This window comes from Ursus arctos, chromosome X, assembly GCF_023065955.2.
Source record: "Ursus arctos isolate Adak ecotype North America chromosome X, UrsArc2.0, whole genome shotgun sequence".
Lineage (NCBI taxonomy): Eukaryota > Metazoa > Chordata > Mammalia > Carnivora > Ursidae > Ursus > Ursus arctos.
Window position 1 is genome coordinate 106,276,066 of NC_079873.1, and position 18,494 is coordinate 106,294,559.

The 18,494-nt window shown below is 51.7% G+C and overlaps 1 protein-coding gene across 2 annotated transcripts in view; it reads right to left on the reverse strand.

Moving 5' to 3' along the window:
- The window catches only part of MAMLD1 (mastermind like domain containing 1), a 115,588-nt gene that overhangs the window by 18,847 nt on the left and 78,247 nt on the right, over window positions 1-18,494 (reverse strand). For both annotated transcript variants that reach the window (XM_026487511.4, XM_026487512.4), the window contains exon 3: window positions 16,656-18,356. In XM_026487511.4, coding sequence (XP_026343296.1) covers window positions 16,656-18,356 — 1,701 coding nt within the window. The remainder of the gene's footprint in view (window positions 1-16,655; window positions 18,357-18,494) is intronic.

An 18,494-nucleotide genomic window follows, 5' to 3' on the forward strand; every position in this document is an offset into this window, starting at 1 on the left:
AGTTCCACTGCCTCTCTAAGCTTGGTTTTTCATGCAGAAAGTAGGGGTAACAACAGTGCCCACTGCCAGGGGCTGTTGTGAGAATGGAATGGAAGGACAAGGGGAAATTCCTCCATATGGGCTCAGGGCAGTGCAGGCACGGGGAAGGGCTAGTTCCACCTTCCGTCCCCACCCCCACTGCTATGGAGAGCTCTGGCTTGGAAGCTGGGCGACCCAAGTGTAGCCTGGGCTTTGCCATTAAATTTCGGAGCCTGAGAAAGTCCCTTTCCTTTGGTGTCTATTGAGATGGTGTTTTTGTTGTTGTTCTTTGTTCTGTTAATATAGCTCATTACTTTGAATGATTTTCATAGGTTGAACCAGCCTTGCACTCCCGGGATAGAGCCCACTTGGTCATGGTGTATAATCCTTTTTTTACGTGTTACTGGATTTGATTTTCTAGGATTTGATTTGTTGAGAATTTTTGCATCTTTGTTCCTAAAGGGTATTGGTCTACACTTTCCTGTTAGGGCCTCCCTGTGTTCTCATCTGTAAAATGATGTCATTGAACTAAACAACCTCCAAGGTTTCTTTCAATAGTCATGTTCTCTGATGTTGGGATACAAAGTCAATTAAAAGGCAGTGATTCTTAGGCACTAGACAGACAAAGCTTCGACTCTTCCCTGGGTAATCAAGAGGTGGAAGATTCGTTTTGCTGATTTCTCAAATAACTTTAGTTTCTCCAGTCGGCCTCACGTGCAAGGCCTAGGAATCTTTAGATGCTTAGGATGGAAACTAAAGCCAGCCAGCTGATTCATTTTAAACTTCTTCCAAATGCATATGGTTGTGTTTTCCTAGATCTGGGGTCAAAGGGTGAGTTAAACAAACAAGGGGAAAGGCGGGGAAGCCAAGAATCCAAACACTGAATGGAGAGGCAGTGAAGAAGCACAGTCTACCTACAAACTAACCAAACCAGCCTTGGCCTTGTTCTCCAAAGTAGCCAGTCTGGCACTACCCCCGCACCCGTTCCTGTCACTGTCTGTCTGCCAGGAACTCAGGGAAGGGCCTGCCCAGTCATAGCTACTGAAGGAAGGATGTGGTAGCTATGCTAACAGCTGCTCGGATCTCCTGCCATGGGGGGCATCATTGACTGGTAGCCTCCAGGAGCCGTCCCTTTGGCTCTGTCACCATATGTGGTCCTGTCCCCACTCCTAACCACTGACACAACATGGTGGGTGTACAAATGCAGGCCCACTCCTGTGAGGTATGGGACTCTTCCAACAGGAACTCTGGCTCAAGGACTCTCCATTGACCTTGCTGAAACTTTCCCGGAGCTGCACTGTGGTCCAAAATTGTTCCTACTCAATCCTCCCCTGTCCCTCAGACCACCTGCATTGTGGGTTGAGGCTCCCCCCACCTTCTCTGGCTCCCTTTCTCTGTAGCTTTCATGGGCTTCCCCCACCCCAATGCATGTCTTACACTTCTAACCCCATATTGGTGTCTGCCTTGCAGCAGACCTGAACAGACACAAAGAAGCACTTGGCCACTTAACTCTTCTTTCTGCCCAAAATATAGAGGAAACCCTTTTTCCCTCCCCCCCCACCACTCCCCACACTGCCCGTGAAGCACCATGGTGAGCAGTGATCAACACAAGAAGTGCTCTCCTGTCTCTTCCCTGAAGCACTTGGCTCACAGCTCGGAGACTTAATTTCTGCCTGAGTTTTACTGGAGTTTCTGTAATTTCCAGGGCCAGATATCTTTTTCTGTTATTTTCCTTCCTCACCCCAGTCATGAACTGGGCAATGCAAGTCATGGGGAAACCCTGGACACATCCAGCAGCCCTCAGCAAACACAGTACACTGCCCTGCAGAGAAAGTTCTGGTATCTAACATACCGCTCTCTCTCCCTCATCGAAGCTTTGCAACCTAGTAAATGGGTGGATTTGGGGGCTGTTTTGAAGGAATAAGGACTAGCTCTGGGAACCAGAAAGGCAAACATATGCATAACCTACCATAAGGCTGGGCGAACAGATGTCCTTTTTGATGTGTGAATATCCAATGAAAACGGATCCATCAGTTACACTAAACTTAGGCACAGTCTTCAAAGTCAGTACGTGCAAGATATACTTCTAGTTAGTTTGTGGACTTTAATAAATTAGTTTAAGGGTTCAGGTTTCATTGTAAAATTATATTTAATAGCAGAGGATTACAGCAATGGTGATAAACTGTTAAGAGAGTACAAAGTTCATATCCCGTTCCCAGACTGGAAGCCATGTGCCTGCTTCAAGATGCAGATTTTATGAGCTCAGGGTCTGCGCCAGATGTCAGGGGACTCCAGCTGTTACTCAGGGCCAATCATTTCATGGCCTTGTGGGACTCCCATACCCTGGTGGGAAAGTGTGGGGTTCACCCAGATCAGCTCTCTGGGCCCTGCTGGCTGGGGCATACTGTGAGCTGAGGGGCCTCTCCTGCCTTCCCCCAACTGCCCATCTGCAAACCGAACGGGCATGGGACAGGAGGGAGCTGGGCCTCAAGGGACTGCTGCCCAGGACTAGGAGGCCCAGGGTGCCCAGTAGGTGGGGCGTACCCAGGGCCCCTGAGGTACCAGGTTGCCAGAGAGAAGGAGCGAGAAGGAGTCAACCCACAGTTGCCAAGGACACTGGTGTTCTCCGTGGGTGTGTGTTTCTTCTGAGGGCTTGACTATTTGCTTCCTTTGGAATACCTGTCATCGTAGACCATACTATAATCAAGGACTGTAGCTGAAATCTGCTTGGTCGGCCTTTTATAACATTTGTGCGATGCATATTTACTGAGCACCTACCATGATCTGGGCCCCGTGCCGCGACAACATTGGTGGACCAGGAGGACATGGTTTTTGCCTTGTTAGAGCTGGCACATTCACATTCCGGAGAAACACCGAGACAAGGATTTATAGTACGGGTCGATAAGTGCTGTACAGGAACACCGCAGAATGTTAGAGAACAAACAGGAGAACCCAACCTAGTCCGGGTGGGGGTTGGTTAGGGCAGGTTTCATGGCAAAACCGAGCTTTAAGCTGTGGCCCAAAGGACGATGAAACGTTGGCCGGTGAGGGGCCCCGGGCAGGAAATTGGCAAAGTTCTCAAATCGACTTGATCTACGTCATAGCTGTACCCAGTGCCACTCCTCTCCGAAGACCTGACTAATAACACCCAGGTTCCGGGTATTTGGGGGAATGCTTGCAAAATGAAGCCTAAGGAAACGGGTTCTCCTGGATAAAGAAAGGGCTGCTTTCACGAGTCCCACGGTCATCCCAAAGAGCGCAGGCTGTATGGGTGGGGGTGACGGGGACGGAAGAACAATCTTCACATTTCTGTTCCTAATTTATAAAATTCCAGAAACTTGTTAACCTTCCAAAAGCCCTGAGGTGTCCTGTGCTCCTGCTCCTTCTGGGCCACAGTGAGCGCTGGCCAGGGGTCCTGCGACAGGAGGGTGGCCCATCACCTGCAGTTTCTAGATCGGAGCGGAATCCCTTTGGGGGCCGAGTAAATAGGCTTTCTGTAGGGGTGAGCAATTTGGGAGGTATGTGTTTGGGAAGGAGGGAGCAGATGGATGTGGATGGCCAAAGAGGTCGATTATAACAGTACAGTTGGTCGCTTAGCCAACATCTAGTCTTCCTCCTCTTGGCACTCTCCCCAGTTTTTGCTCCAGCAACCTTGCTTGCCCCATGCTGCCTATACACTTTGGGGAAACCTGGCTCCACTCAGGGTTCTAGAAGTGGGGCACTTAGCTCAACTCACATGAGGCAGCATAGTAGACACGCGATCAGTTCAGGCCACTATGCCCCCAATTCCCGGGGGGTTCTGGGAAAGAAATCTCCTTGTTTTTCTGACAGAGCTTCTAGAAGCGACTTTCTCTCTGGCTCTGCTGGGTGAGGGAAGAGGAAACCTGTAGCCCCTGGAGCCACAGGCAGCTGTGTGTGCCCACAAGGGGGAGCCAGCTTTAGGATGAAGAACAAGGAACAGACAGCAGGAAAGAAACAGCATCCTCCGTGACAGTTGAGCTACTAATTCAAATCACCCCTGAAGTCACCCCAACCTCTAGACTTGCACTTACAGGACTCAGTCAGTTCCTTTCATTGGCCAAGCCAGTGTGAGCTGGTTTTCCTGTTATTTGTGACTCAATACATCCTAACTGATAAGGAATCTAGGCTGGCCCCCAGACCTCTGAGTTCACGAGGTCTGCATTATAGCTCCAGCCTCCCGTTGGAGGGCATCCCATTTCCAGTGACGAAGCACAGGGCTTGCTGGACCCTGTTCAGCCTCAAGCCTCCTTCGCCCCCAGACCAGTTTACAGAGAAATCTGACACACGTGAACTGCCTGCGTGACCTGCTCCAGCAAACACGTCTGGCGCGGATCCGCTACGGCAGGCCTGAGCTCTTCATTCAGATCTCAAGTGCAGTACTCAGGCTCTTAAAGACTCTGTTTTGCATTAGTTGAGTGCGATACACATTTTAGAAGCTTAACAACATTAAGGATTTCTAGTTCATATTCAATTCCGAATAACTCGAATATGTACTTTGTGGGTTTCTGTGAGGAAAATAATTGACGGTCCAAACTGGAAGTCATCTATAGAAAATAGGCAGGGCTAGCTCCTAAAAGCAATTATTGGCATCAAGCTCCTGAATTTTTAAATCCCTTGAAAAGTCTGAGAACATACCAGAAAGTGGAGATTTCAGAGGTAATAACTGTAAACAAATATTAAAAGCCCATAAGAGTTGTTGCCAAGTAGGATGCCGATGGCTCTACAAACAATCATGAGGACTCATTCTCTTTCTCTATCCCTAGTCCAATATTCCATCACAAACTTTGTTTACCAGGAGAGTGGGAAATAGACACAAGTCAAGTGCAAGTTTACAGAGCCTCTTCTCGGAGGGGGGATGTTTACAGAAAAACACCTGACCTTCAGGAACCTCTTCTGGGAGTGAGGAGGTGTACAGACTGGAGTTGGCCTGGAAAATGAGCTCAGGCAGGGCAGATGGGGGATGTGGGAGACTTAGGGGGGCAGGAGCAAAGCGTGAGCCTCCCGCTCTCTTCCGCCCCAGATGTTACCTGGAGCATTTTGGTCAGTTGAGTAGAGCCTTACCCACCCGGAGGGTCTCACTCCAATGCCTCGTGCTCCGTTCAGAGGCAAGCCGCCAGGACAGGGGTGAAGAACGGGGGAGGGAAGAGAAGACTCAGGGGAACATCACAGTTGTCTGCAAATCTCAAGGACCCTGAAGTCAGGAGAACTTTCTGCGGGGGGAGGAGTGGGAAGGAATCTCCTCGTAATGTAATTAGGCTGCCGAAGAAGACGCTTCCAAATGAAAAGCTAATGAAGCAAATAAAAGACACAAACAATATAGCTGTCAAAATGACAAACAAAAACGAAATCCTCAACTTATCATTTCCACAAAGAATGTGAAAATCTAGGCTCGCGGACTAGTGAAGAAAACCTCTTAATGTTTTTTTTTGGAAATTTTTAAACCGAGCGTGGGAGCTTATTCAAATACAACCAGAACTTATAAGTTACACTTTAAGCCTGAAGAGAGAAGAACATATGCTGAACAGACTTCAAAATGTGCTTACTTGACACTGTGCTGGTCAAAGAGAAACAGCAGACTTAGAAATACGCTGTGTGTGAGGGAAGACCACTCACTCTCTCTCAGGACTGACTGAAAGGTACTTGTTTCTGTTAGGAATAGTGGTGCCACCTCAGAGTGGCACGAATGGATCTTACGTGGGGAAAAAAAACTGGTTAAGAGTGGCCTGAATTTCTAAGCCAACTTTTGTTTGGGGGGAGGGGCAGTTCTTCGGTGCTGCTGTCACCGTGCTGTGAAGTGGCAGCCAGAGGTCCTGTTTTGTCTTTCCAGAACGCATCAGACGATGACCACCGCCACCACGGAACAGCCAGTGCAAATCACCACTGGAGGTGCTAAACTGTGGGTCCGTTAGAGGTTGGAGGAACCCTGTGTTCTCAGATCTCACCCCTGGGGAATGCCAGGCATGGTTGGCCCCGTGTTGGAAGAGAACAGGAGCCCCAGCTGGACCAGAAAAATGCAGCACGGCCAGGGGGTGGTGGCCCCACATGAGAGCCTGAGTTCACCGGCCTTGAAGTCTGGGAGCTTCTACCAATAATTACTCGGAAACACTCAAAAATAGTCTCAAGAGCTTAATTCGGCAACGCCAGCAGATGTAATTCATCTGTCGCGTCCCCCCTTCCCGCCAGCTTCCATTCATTCCTCCAAAGGGTCCTTCAGCTCACTTTGACGGAGCCAGAGAAGACTTCTCTCTTTTTGTTATCAAGTGGCGGCGCAGACGAGACACAAATAACTCTGATTAAAATGGGAACCTCACTGAGCCCTGAAACGCAGAAACCAAAGGTCTTGGGAGCTGGGCGTGTGAGTGGGGACACAAGAAGCAGGTGTGTCGACTTTTTCAAAAGTCATTTGGGCCTTGGTCAGAGGCTCTCACTTCCTATTCGTGTGCCAGTGTCAAGGCCTTAGGAGCTGGTTCGCATTGTGGTTGAGAGCCTGTTGGCTCTTGTATTAATCAGCAAGCTGTGAGTCACCAGAGGACCAATAAAGCAAGTGGGGTTTCTTACCCCATTTGGAAGCAGAGATAATGTCCCTTCCAGTCTACAGTCACTTCTCTGTTCCCTGACCTGCGTGTTGTCATGTCACCAAAATGCCCAGAAAGGACAGAAATTGCATTCAACTGACCAGGAAAGTGATTTCTTTCTTTCTTTTTAAAGATTTTATTTATTTATTCGACAGAGATAGAGACAGCCAGCGAGAGAGGGAACACAAGCAGGGGGAGTGGGAGAGGAAGAAGCAGGCTCATAGCGGAGGAGCCTGATGTGGGGCTCGATCCCGGAACGCCGGGATCATGCCCTGAGCCGAAGGCAGACGCTTAACCGCTGTGCCACCCAGGCGCCCCACAGGAAAGTGATTTCTAAGTGCTGGCTATGTACCTCACTAGGACTTCCAGAAACCCCAGCGGGCTCGCTCAAGATGACGCGCACATGCATGGTCACTACCGCGCCCGTCCATGACAGAAACCAGGTAGCTTGGCGTTGCACACTAATATTTTTTGAAAATAAAATATTGGTTTTGTTGAGGAGAGGATTGGCAACTGCTTTAAAACTGAAGTCTTTCTTTTTTTATTGTGGTAAAAGTTGCCATTTTAACCATTTTAAGTGCACGGTTCCGAAGTATTAAGTACATTCGCAGTGTTGTGCAACCAACCACACCATCCATCTCCAGAACTTGTTCACCATCCCAAGCCGAAACTCTAGTCTCCGTTAAGCACTGACTTCCCCTTTTCTGCCTCCCAGCCCCAGGCACCCACCATGCTGCTTTCTGTCTCTATAAATTTGCCTACTCTAAGTACCTCATAGAAGCGGAATCGTACAGTTTGTCCTTTTGTGTCTGGCTTCTTCCACTAAGCATAATGTCTTTAAGCCTCATTCATGTAGTAGCAGGTGTCAGAATTCCCTTCCTTTTTAAGACTATAAATAATAGTCCATTATATGGACAGATGGATCGTGCTTACCCATTCACCAGTTGATGGGCATTTGGGTTCTTCCCACCTTTTGGCTGCTATAAATAGAGCTGCTGTGAACACTGGTGAATAGATATCGGTTCAAGGCCCTGCTTTCAACTCTTTGGGATCCATACCTAGGAGTGGAATTGTTGGGTCATATAGTAATTCTATGTTTACATTTTGAGGAACCGCCATACTGTTTTCCACAGTGGCCGCACCAGTTTGCATTCCTACTGATAGTGCACATGATTTCCAGTTTCTCCACATCTTCGCCGATGCTTGTTATTTTCTGTCTTGTTTTTTTTTTTTTTTTAATAATAGCCACTCTAACGGGGGTCAAAAGTTTGTCTGTTTACATTTTCCAGAGCTTGTTTTTCAAAGTGTTGCCTGATAGAGCAAAAGGGTCATGGAGTTATTCCCACTTATTCCCACTCAGTGGTGGTTGCGGGCCTCCCACACCCTTCAAAGCTTTGTCACCTGGAAATAAATGATCATTACTCAAAACTGTAAACGAGGAGTTCACCTTCATCTGTTGGCCTACAGAGCCAGCCGGCTTTGGCAAATTCTCTTCATGTGCCACCCAGCCATGGACCTGTGAAAAAAGTCTAGCTCCCCACAACTGTGCTCACCTCCTCTGCTCAAAAACAGACAATGGCCAAACACAGCAGCGTGCTACAGGGGAACCAGCGAGAACCTGTGCCTTTGGCTTCACATCCAAAGCCCCCCAAAGCAATGCAAGACTCGGAATACTTTCTGATGAAATAGGGCTCCACACCTTTCGGGCCTTCGGGCCCACATTTAGGCCAAAGCTGTATGATAATTTCCCGGAGTGCCCACTTCCCATTTTCCTGTGTACCTAGCTCCAATAGCCAAATCGAGATCTGTGGGCTCGGTGCGATTCCCAGCTGCACATGTCCTAATCCAACAGGAAACTTTGTTAACGTGGGAGAAGGACCAAAGCATGGAAGAAAGAGAGATACGTCACCTCCTCACTTACTCCATTCTGTCTTAGAATCCTGTTAGTCTGCCGGGAGGCAAGAGCCAGGGAAGGTTGTGCTGGGGCCACACGTGGGTCTGGGGTGGAAGTGGGATCTCTTCGGACCTGCATGTGGCTTTTAGCTTTCAACAACCTCACGCCTTTTGATGAGAGGGACTCAAATGAGAAGCCCTCATCTCACGACAACAAAATGCAATAAAACACACAAAGCATCATTTGTCCCTGTGGGCAAAACTAACGAGATCCTATGATAATCCAAATGTTTTCAACTCCTCAGGAAAAAGCAGAAACTTTTTCTTTGGCGGGGCAAGAGGTTTTGCTCTAACCATAAGCAGTGTTCTATCCTCTGCCGCCCTCGAGCCCACGAGCAGCTGGCCATGGCACACGCATGGCCGCATTAAGCAGCAGGCCCAGATCTTGGCATTTGTCAACCCCCAAGGGACAGAAGAGGCTAAAAGTACACATGGACTCAGGAGAGGTTTCCTAAATCTGTGCTCTGGGGCCATTAATGGGTTTGAGAGGGGGTGGCTGGGGAGGATGCGTAAGGGAAGATGGGGAGGCACGCAGGGTGTTGGGGACCAGAGCAGAAAGGAGCAGGCCCACTGTGACTTTCCACTCACCCTAGACTTTTTTTATGTTTTGCTAACTTTTCACTTGGGGTCACAACAGCAGCTCAGAGCACTTCCGTCCTCTTCTACTCTTTGAAAACCTTCCCTGGTTTTACAGTGACAATAAGCAGGTCGTTTCAGTGAACGCTGAAAAAGAAAATAATTTCTACACTTTGTTTTTAAAACATCTCATTTTGAGCACCTCAACTTCAGCAAAGTTCATGGTTTCTCTTCAAGTACGTTAAGGCGAAATGAACAAACAAACAAAAAACCCACAAAAACTTGATATGCTTCTGCAAAGGGTTGCCCTTTGAGCCTTCGTAACGCAATTACTAAACAATTATAAAATTAGATCTGCTGATCTCTATTATCGAGGCTTCTGACTGGGCGGCTTTTTGCACCCCCATCAGTTTCGGCGTGGACCTCACTGAGTGTTGGATCGTCACTCCAGGGGCAGAAAATACCACCAACGTTGAAAGGGTTAGCACTTGGTAAGCAGCGCGTTTTAAATTTCTGCTTTTTGAAAAGGGGACGTAGCTTTGAGGTGGAGCACCATTCATGAGTCTCAGAAGCCAGAAGAGAAACAGAAAGAAAAACCAGATTCTGGGTAAGACTAGCACCGAGTTCTGAGACTGCATTTCCCCAATTCAACGCCCTGTGGAGTTTCATTTCATGGCAATTCAGAGTGGTTAAAACGAAACTTGGTCAACACGGAGAAACTGGCCCCTAAATTTTCAAAAATGTATGTTACACTGTGTCTAATTATATTTCCTCCCAAAGCAGCTAAAAAAAGGTTTCCCCAAACGAAATAGCATTTTGCGGCCCAATTTAGAAAGAAAGGAAAAAGTAAGCCTGTGTGTACAGTCGTGCTCACAGACAAAATGCAGACACTTATTCATGAAAAGGCTGCCCCATCCGGCAGAGAAGATGTGTGCAGAGCCGGCCCCGCCATGCCCCGGGGACACGGGGAACCTGACTCGTCCCCCCTGCCATCCACCCCGGCGTGGTGACCGCTTGCCCAGAGGCCCCGCTCTTGCGTAGCAGCGGGACTGACCTCCAATAGGAAATGTGTGATGCTTCGCGCCAGAATTAGTACAAGACAAATGCAAGGAAACTTTTCTCGTAATAGGGGAGCAGTGCCGCTCTCCCCAACCCTTACCCTCAAAACAAGAGAAGAACTAAGGGAAGCCAGTAAAAGGACCAGCAAGTCCAAGGTCACAGGCCCTCCCTGACAATATGTGGTGCATCTCACTCTGGGGGGTGAGGGGGTCCGGTATGTCAGCAAGAGAGCTGTCACCTGCTTTTAAATACTCATGAACAATTTGAGACTAGAAGGCTCCCCTGGGCCACCATCTCTCCCGACTCTCCTTCTCTTTTTCTTAAATTTGAATTTTTTTTTAATTTTAAAGTTTTTTTATTCAAGTATAATTAACACACAGTGTCATAGTAGTCTCAAAAGTACACTTACTGTGATGAGCACTGAGTCAGTGTATAGAATTGTTGAATCATTACATGGTACAGCTCCTGAATCTTTCTCTGGTGGAAAGTGGAGCCGATGTAACTTTGACAAGAATAGACAATTCTCTTGGTCTTGCCTGGTTTTATCATTTCTGTTTTCCATGAGAGGTCACGGTGCAAATGTAAAGATTTTAATTTGCAGTGCTAACTGAGACAGCAGTAATTAAAGGTTCTGCTTTACTGAGCAGGTGAGTGCAGCCTTGGAAATTCAAACCAAAAGGAATCTTGAGTTTCTGCAAAAGGTTCTTGTGGGAGGCTTTGGGAGTGGGTGTGAGTGGGGGAGGGGAGAGGAGAGGAAGGGGGGCACCCCTGCACGTTCAGCATGGATGCTCTGAGTGCTGGCATCCATCTGGGGTCCTGAGCAAGGCTTCAAAAACACAATGCAGACAAGGGACACCCATCCCCCAATGCCAATGACTAAGCAGAAGCAGCGTCCCTGTGGGTGCTGGGTGGCCGGCAAGGCTGGCCCTCGCTCTCCCTGCACTCTCCCTGCCGTTGGCTCTCTGTGCCTGTCAGCAGCAGTCCTGGGGCCCAGTTCTTACTCAGCACCCAACACAGCCCCCACATGGCTCCCAGCGCTTCTGCTGTCTGTGCTCAGAGGGAGGGGCAGCCAACATTCTCCCCTCCTCCCCGGCCAGGGGTGCTCAGAAAGCTATGGCCTGGCTCGGCGGCTCTGCTCTTTTCTGGGGTCACCGACCTGTGCCCTCCACTTGACTTCTCTTCAGCCCTGGCAAATGTGCTCCCTGACCAACTGCCCCTCCCCCGCCAACAGCTGGAGAAGAACCTGGATGCTGAGGCAGTCCAACCCATTCCACTGGGTTCCTGGTGTTCTAAGTTTCAGGGCCTTTTTAGAAATAGAGGCAGCTCACATAGATGGAGCACTTCTGTGAGCCAGGCCCCATGCCCAGCGCTTGCACCTCACCTCATTTAATCCTTCCAGGAACGCCATTAGGTAGGGATCCGAGTATCTCCAGCTTACAGATGGGGATACTGAGGCCCGGAGAGGGAGAACAGCTTGCCAAATTACAAAGTGGCAAAGCCGGGATCCCTAGGGTCCGAACTGAACCTGGTCTCAAGCCCAGTCCTGGGGGCTGCCCCCTGCCAAACACCCCCTCCCCCCATCGCCTGTCCTGTGGCCTCTCCCTCAGGCCCCGGGCACTGGGGTGCTGCACTCCCCCACGGCTGAGGGTGGCAAGAGGGCTTCCCTGAGGCCCCACTTCAGACCGAGCTGCCCAGATCCCCAGGGCAGGCCCAGCCCCTCAAGCAGGGCAGATGACGAGTTCTCTCAATTCACCCACAGTCTCCGCAATTGCTGGATGGTCACTGCTGCCTCGGCTAAGGGGACGGGAGGCTTATCGGTAAAGGTAGAAAGCGTAACAAACCCAGGAGGGGCCTCCACCCGCCTTCCTCAAGGCAGGCTTAGCTCCCCTCTTGCCCTTCTCAAAATCTGTCCAAACAATATCATGTGCCTCTTTGGTCTGTTTCTCCACAGCTGCCCCCTTCCCCTGTGCCTCAGCCTGCCTCAAGGATCCGATTTCAGGCCTTTCTGTTCTTATTCCAACTGGCCACCATCCACATCCCTCCTCCCCAGGACGCTGCACTCCCAGCTCTGCAAACCATGCGTGCGGAGGGCCCTCAAGCTGCCTCCTCGATGCACCTGCTTTTATCTCTGAGCAAATGGAAGTTCCATTCACCAGTGGCTGGTGGTGAAGTTGAAGTCCTGACTGATTTTTGCGAGTATCTCCAATAAGCCTTCAGGCAGAAGGAGTTCTAAGTTACGGAAACAAAATTCACCTTGATTAAGAACAGAGACATGTCACCCAGCCTTGGGAGTAGGGTGGGGAGATTTGGGGACCATTACACTCCAACACACTGGGGCTGGGTGTCCTGACTCCAAAGAGTCCCTCCCTTCATAATTCCAGGTCCACATTCCTCATCTATAATTTCAAACCCAAAAAACTTGGAAAGCCTATTTTATTTTGATAAATTTGGCATCAAAATTTACTTGGGGACAAAAATTGCTGTGGACTTAGTTAAATATTCACATTTCTCTGCAAGAATAATGAAACACTGCCCCAGGTTCTGCCAGAGGCTTGCGTGATATTTGTTAAATGCACCATATTACCTTTCTAAAGTCCCAAACATTCTAAATTTGGAAACACATCTGACCTCCGAGCGGGCGGATCCCAGCCCGGAGCCTGTACCCGCCCTGACTGACCACGAAGTGTGTTCCAGGCCGGGCTCGGAGCAATTTCTGTTCAGCGCCTCCTTTGTCTTCCAATGTCCTAAGAGACCGGGGCTACTCCTCGGCTCACGTGCAGCTGAGGCTCAGAGGGGCTAAGTGACACTGCTCCTGGCACGAAGCCCGGTCAGTGTCGGTGCCTGGACTTGAACCCCCACGCCCTCGCTTTGGCTGCCACGCTAAACTGCTGCCCTGAAGCCACATGGCACTTGCCTTTTCCCTTCAGTGCAAACAAATGATCCACTGAAACCGGATCGTTGATTCCCTGGTCAAGTGAAATTGCCAGAGCTGAGAAATACGAGTCTACAAATAAAAATGAGCTCCTCTAGACGACTAGATTTGGCTTCTCTGCTTACTCAAGAGTTGGTTTCTCAGCTTACATTCAGAAGGCACTCTTTTCAAAAACCAGAATCTGGATGAAAACGAAGGCCCAGTGCTTCTGTGGTAACCACTGTGACACGTGTGGTAGGTGAGGAGTGGTTTCTGAGGCTCGGTTTGGCCTTGCTGGAAGGGGAAGCGTGTGCTTCCTCTCTTCTCTCCCCTGCAAGAGTGAGCAGGGCTGAGTTCTCAGGCCTACAAGCGAATGGGCAAAGGCCATGAGCAGGAACAGCGGAGCTGCTGATGTGCCCAGCCTGGAGGCCCACTCCGCATTTTGGCTAGAGGAGTGTTATGGACAGAATGGGGAGCTGGGCAGTGAGCTAGAGACCCCCGCCGGCCGGGCGGAGATGGCCTCTTCCCTCTTCCACCGGGCCCGGAGCTGTCTCAGCGGGGCAGAGCCTGGAACAGGGAGAAGCCACGAGGCTAGGAGGCCCCACAGCTGCTGTCCATCTTGTGGTGGGTCTGGGGTCTGGAGAGAGCACTGCTCGTATTCTGTGCTGACACAGTATTGGTTCTGAGAGCCACATCTCAGCCCGCAGGAAAGGGATGTGGAGACTCGGGGCCGGGAGTTAGTCTTAGTGACCGCAAATCTTCATCGGCAGGTACTTTGTGCTGCCAGACCCCATTCAAAATGCTTTAGATGTATCAGTGCGTTTAAGTCTCAACCACCCATCATAATCTATGGCCATGTTGTGGACGAGGCGATATTAGGAGATCAAGGCAGGAGCACGAGGCCCTGGAGACAGTGCCCCACGCATGCCGCATGCGTCCGGGCTCCACAGGCAGACAGACTGCCTTCTCTGTCCCTGACCTGCTGTGTGACTGCGGGCAATTCTGGTGACTGCTTTGTGCCTCAGTCTTCTCGGGTTTAAGGGAATGATGATAAGGGCCTCTATCTCTGAGAACTGAAATGAGAAAAGGCAGGTGAAGGGCTGAGATGCATGCCTGGCCCGTGGGCACTGGCCGGCGTCGGCAGCAAGAGCCTACCGTTCGGGAAGCCCAGCCTCTCCCCTCTGCTGGCGGTCACCTGAGCCCTTCTTGGCCTCAGGGAGCTTGGCTGCTCGGTCTTTCTCCTGAGCACTTTCTCCAGCTCACCTAGGCAATCAGTTGGGTGTGACGTTCACGCCTACAGTCATTAAGGATTCTCCCTCGGGGCCAGGCCACCTGATCCGGTTCTGAGGCCACACAGCCAGGATACACATGTACCCCCAATGAGAACAAAAAACCCCCACATGGCTTACAGTGTTGGATGGTGATGGGTCTCCAGGCTGAGCCCCTTGCCCGCTAGGGTGAGGATTCCAGCGCTGGTGCTGGTGCTCCATGAAAACAGACGGCAGGGGGCCTACCGCGAACTCAAACACAAGTGCTCCGGAACTGTATACAAGGGCCTGCTGCTCGCCAGTTCCCTCCCCGAGGACCAGTTCCCCGGTGCAGAGCTCTCTGCTTGCTCATGCTTCATAAGGCATGGAAGAAAAAGACACGGGTCCTATCCTCCAGGGGCTGCCACAGTCACATGCATTCAGGGCCCTCGGAAGAGAGGTCAGCCCCAACACGTGCTTCCCTTAGGCCAGGTCCCTGGCCAAGCTGTCCTCCTCGGCTGCTCTACAGGAGAGGGAGGCAACGTGGGAGATGACGTACCGAGGGTGGTCAGGGAGAAGCTTCTTGGAGGGAATGGTACGTGAGCCTTAGGAGCGATAGGAGTGGGACGGGAGGGAGAAGGTGGGAAGGGACAGCTAGGGACAGGGCATGGCAGGAGTAAGGCCGAGAATGCAGAGTAGGCCAGGAACTACAAGCGCTTTGGATGATAGAAGTGAAGTGCCAGATGGGGCCTGATGAACACTGAGTCTAAGAAAATAGATGGAGCCAGGTGATGGGCCTCTGGAAACTTCTAAGCAAATGTGAAACACGATCAGGTGTTTCGGATCTCTTGAAGGTAATGTTTTGAGTGATGGCTGGTTTACTGGGGAAAACCACTTTTAAGAGTCAACTCTGAGTTCAAAGAACCAAGAGGGCCTGAACTCGGGGAGGGCTGAGACAATGGAAAGGAGGGACCAGAATGGACAGTGCCCCGGGTAGGCAGGCATCTGACATGGTCCCCAGCAACCCTGCCTCCTGCTATTTACACCTCCATGTTTGTGTCTAATGAACGGAATACAGCAGAAGAGATGGGACGTCACTTTCAAGACACAGTTCTAAAGACTGTGACCTCTGACTTGCTGGCACTCCCTCCGCTCTCTTGCTGGCACATTCTGTCTTGCTTACTCAGATGAAGCCGACGGCCATGTTGTGAGATGCTCTATGAAGAGGCCCACATGGCAAGGAACCAAGGGAGGCTGCTAGCCAACAGCTCATGAGGAACTGAGGCCTCGGTCCAACCACCTGCAAGGAACTGCTTCCTGCCAACAACCTCGGGAGTGAACTTGGAAGCAGAACCTTCCTGGTTGAGCTGGAGATGACTGCAACCTTACCAGCGACTCAAGGCCAGAAGACCCAGCTAGGTGATCCCAGGACTCCCGGCCCACAGAAACTGCAACGTGATACACCTGTGTTGTTTTAAGATGTTTTGGAGTAATTCATTACCCGGCAAAACATAACCAATACAGGCAGGGGTCGGGGCAATGACGAGGGGCAACTGCAGTCAACGGCACCCAGGAGGGACCAGCTGAGTCTAGTGATTGATCAGATTGTAGGAGATGAGGGAGAGGGAGAAGTCACAGTGATTTTGAGAAGAGCAGAAGCTCTGGACTGACTTCCTGGTTTCCAGTTCCTGCTCTGCCCCTGGCTATGTAACTCTGGGCAAGTCATTTCAACTCTCCAAGTCTCAGTTTCTTTGTAGAATGGAGACGCTAAGAGTAACTACTTCCTACCTATCTGTCCTCATTTCGAACCTGCCTCAGTGCCTAGCGCAGTGCTGAAGGGCACACTGGAGCTGCTCAGCAGAAGTTTGCCGTGCCATTTCTAGAAGGCTCAGTGTGCAGCCTTATGCCTCATGCCAGCAGGGACAAGATTTAAAGGCTTCGGGGCGATTTCCTTGCATCCTTTGAAGCTTCCACTAGCCCCGTGTGAGGCAACGTGCCACGCGGCCCGGTGCAGAGACCTGTGTTCCCTGGCCGTCTCCCCGGGCAGCACCTTCCGGGTGCACTTTTCCTCCCACAGAAGTTAAGTGGCCTGCGCAGGAACTGAAACCATAACCTTGGCCTCTTTAATACTGCACTTGGACCACGCGGAATTAGCTGGCTTAAATAGACTTTTCTGGAGTCAAGTCCAGTCTCAGAGAGGACTAAGCCAGACTTGCCTCCAAAGCCAGATTACCAATAGCACACGGTTCTTATTTCCAACACCAAGGAACGCGACCAGACGTGAGATCGTCTTACCTGTCTGGGCAGGGAAGGCAGGGAGTCCGGGGCCACCGACCGCTGAAAGCGCTGGGGCTGCTGCATTATCTGCTGCAGGAGGAACGAGGAGGGGTCAGGCTGCTGCTGCTGCTGCAACGTGGCAGTGGCGGTGGTCGAGGCAGTGGCAGAAGATGCCGGCGGCTGCTGCAGGTAGTGGAACAAGGACGGCTGCCTCGAGGTGGCCGGCATGGAGGGCATCTTCTGGGGGCCCGGCTCAGAAACGAAATGCGACAGCGGCTTGGTGTTGCCAAAATTAAATGGCTCTGGGACTCCCTGGTCAGGGCTGGCCAGCCCCTGCTGCATGATCATGCTCAGGGTTTTGGGTGAGTTGGTGGTCATGGGCTTGAAGATGGTGCTTGCTGACTGCTGGGGCGGCGGCGGCTGCGTGAGCGGGTTGCCGGAGGGGGTGAGGCTCCGGATCAGGGAGCACTGCGGGGTGGAGCACTGCGGGGTGAAGGACTGCTGCGGCAAGCCCGGGCTGGAGAGCTTCTCCGGCCGGTAGGGCGGGGACGGCCCCGGGTTGCTGCTGGGCAGAGCGGACAGCAGGTGTCCTGGAGGGCTCTTGACGCTGGAGGACACCAGGTTGGCCAGAATGGAGCTCTGCGGGCTGAACGGCGGGGGCTGACTGAGGGCGGGGCTGGGGAGCTTCTCCGGAGTGTAGAGCATGGCGGGCCCCACGGCGGCGGCGCTGCCGCCGGACGCCATGCTGGCGAGTAAGGCATTGGGGGAGGCTTGGAAAGTGCTCGCCGGCACGTTGCTGGACGCCATGCAGGACACCATGAGGCTCTGTGAGCTGAACTGCGGCGGCGGGTGCGGCGACGGCACTGGGCGGTACGACGGGGACACGCCCGGAGGCGGCAGGCCAGACCAGCTGGGGGTGGTCCCCGGCTGCCTGGTCGCGGACCCCTGCTTGCTGGCCGCCAGCACCTTCAGCTGGTGGGCGTGATGCCACTGAGGCCCCGGGAGTGGGGGCAAAGGGACGGAGAGCGCCCCCTGGACCTGGCCTTTGGCCTGGGCCGCCGAAGGGCTGGGTGAGGCCACCGGTTTACTGGTGGGCGGAATCACGTAGCTGATCCCCGCCGGGGAGGGCGGGACTTGCAGCGAGGCGCCGGGGTGCTGGCTGCAGCTAGAAGCAAAGTCCTTGCTGGCGCCAAGGCTCTCCAGGTGCGGCATCTGAACCGGCGGCTTGGGAGTCGTACTCAGGCTCACCTGCGGGTGTTCCAGGACCAGCGGTTCGTCCGGCTTGCTCCCCAGGATCTTCTCGAGATCTAGCTCATTCGGAGAAGGTTCTTGAATTTTTGTTAGCTCCTCCAGGAGATCTTGAAGTTCCTGGTCCACAGCCGGCACGCTGTTGGCTTTGTCATAATAGGGGACCGTGGGCTCTTTCACTCCCACTTCTCCGGCGGGCGGCACCACGAATGGTGAGCCCATGACGCTGCCATTCATGGGATTTGTTTCGAGTGGTAACGGATGGCCTGCTACTCCCACAGCCGCGGGACTAGGGTTCATCGTTAGTGGAGGGACCTGCAGCTCCGCACAGGATGTGCTGGGGTGGGTAGCCGGGCCCATAGAAAGGGTCACGTCTTCCAGGCAAGGCCTCTTGATTTTATTAGGGTAACCCCCATCACCCATGCCTGGAAACTGGAAATTATCTCCTTCCTGTCTCCTTTTAATGGTTCCCTGTGGCAGAGAGAGAGAGAGAGAAAGAGAGAGGGAGAGAGAGAAATTTTTATAAAGCCTTGGCACATTAAAGCTAATGAACAGGAAACTTGCAAGATAAAACATCTCTCAGTTTCAAGAATTATAGTTGTCAAAACT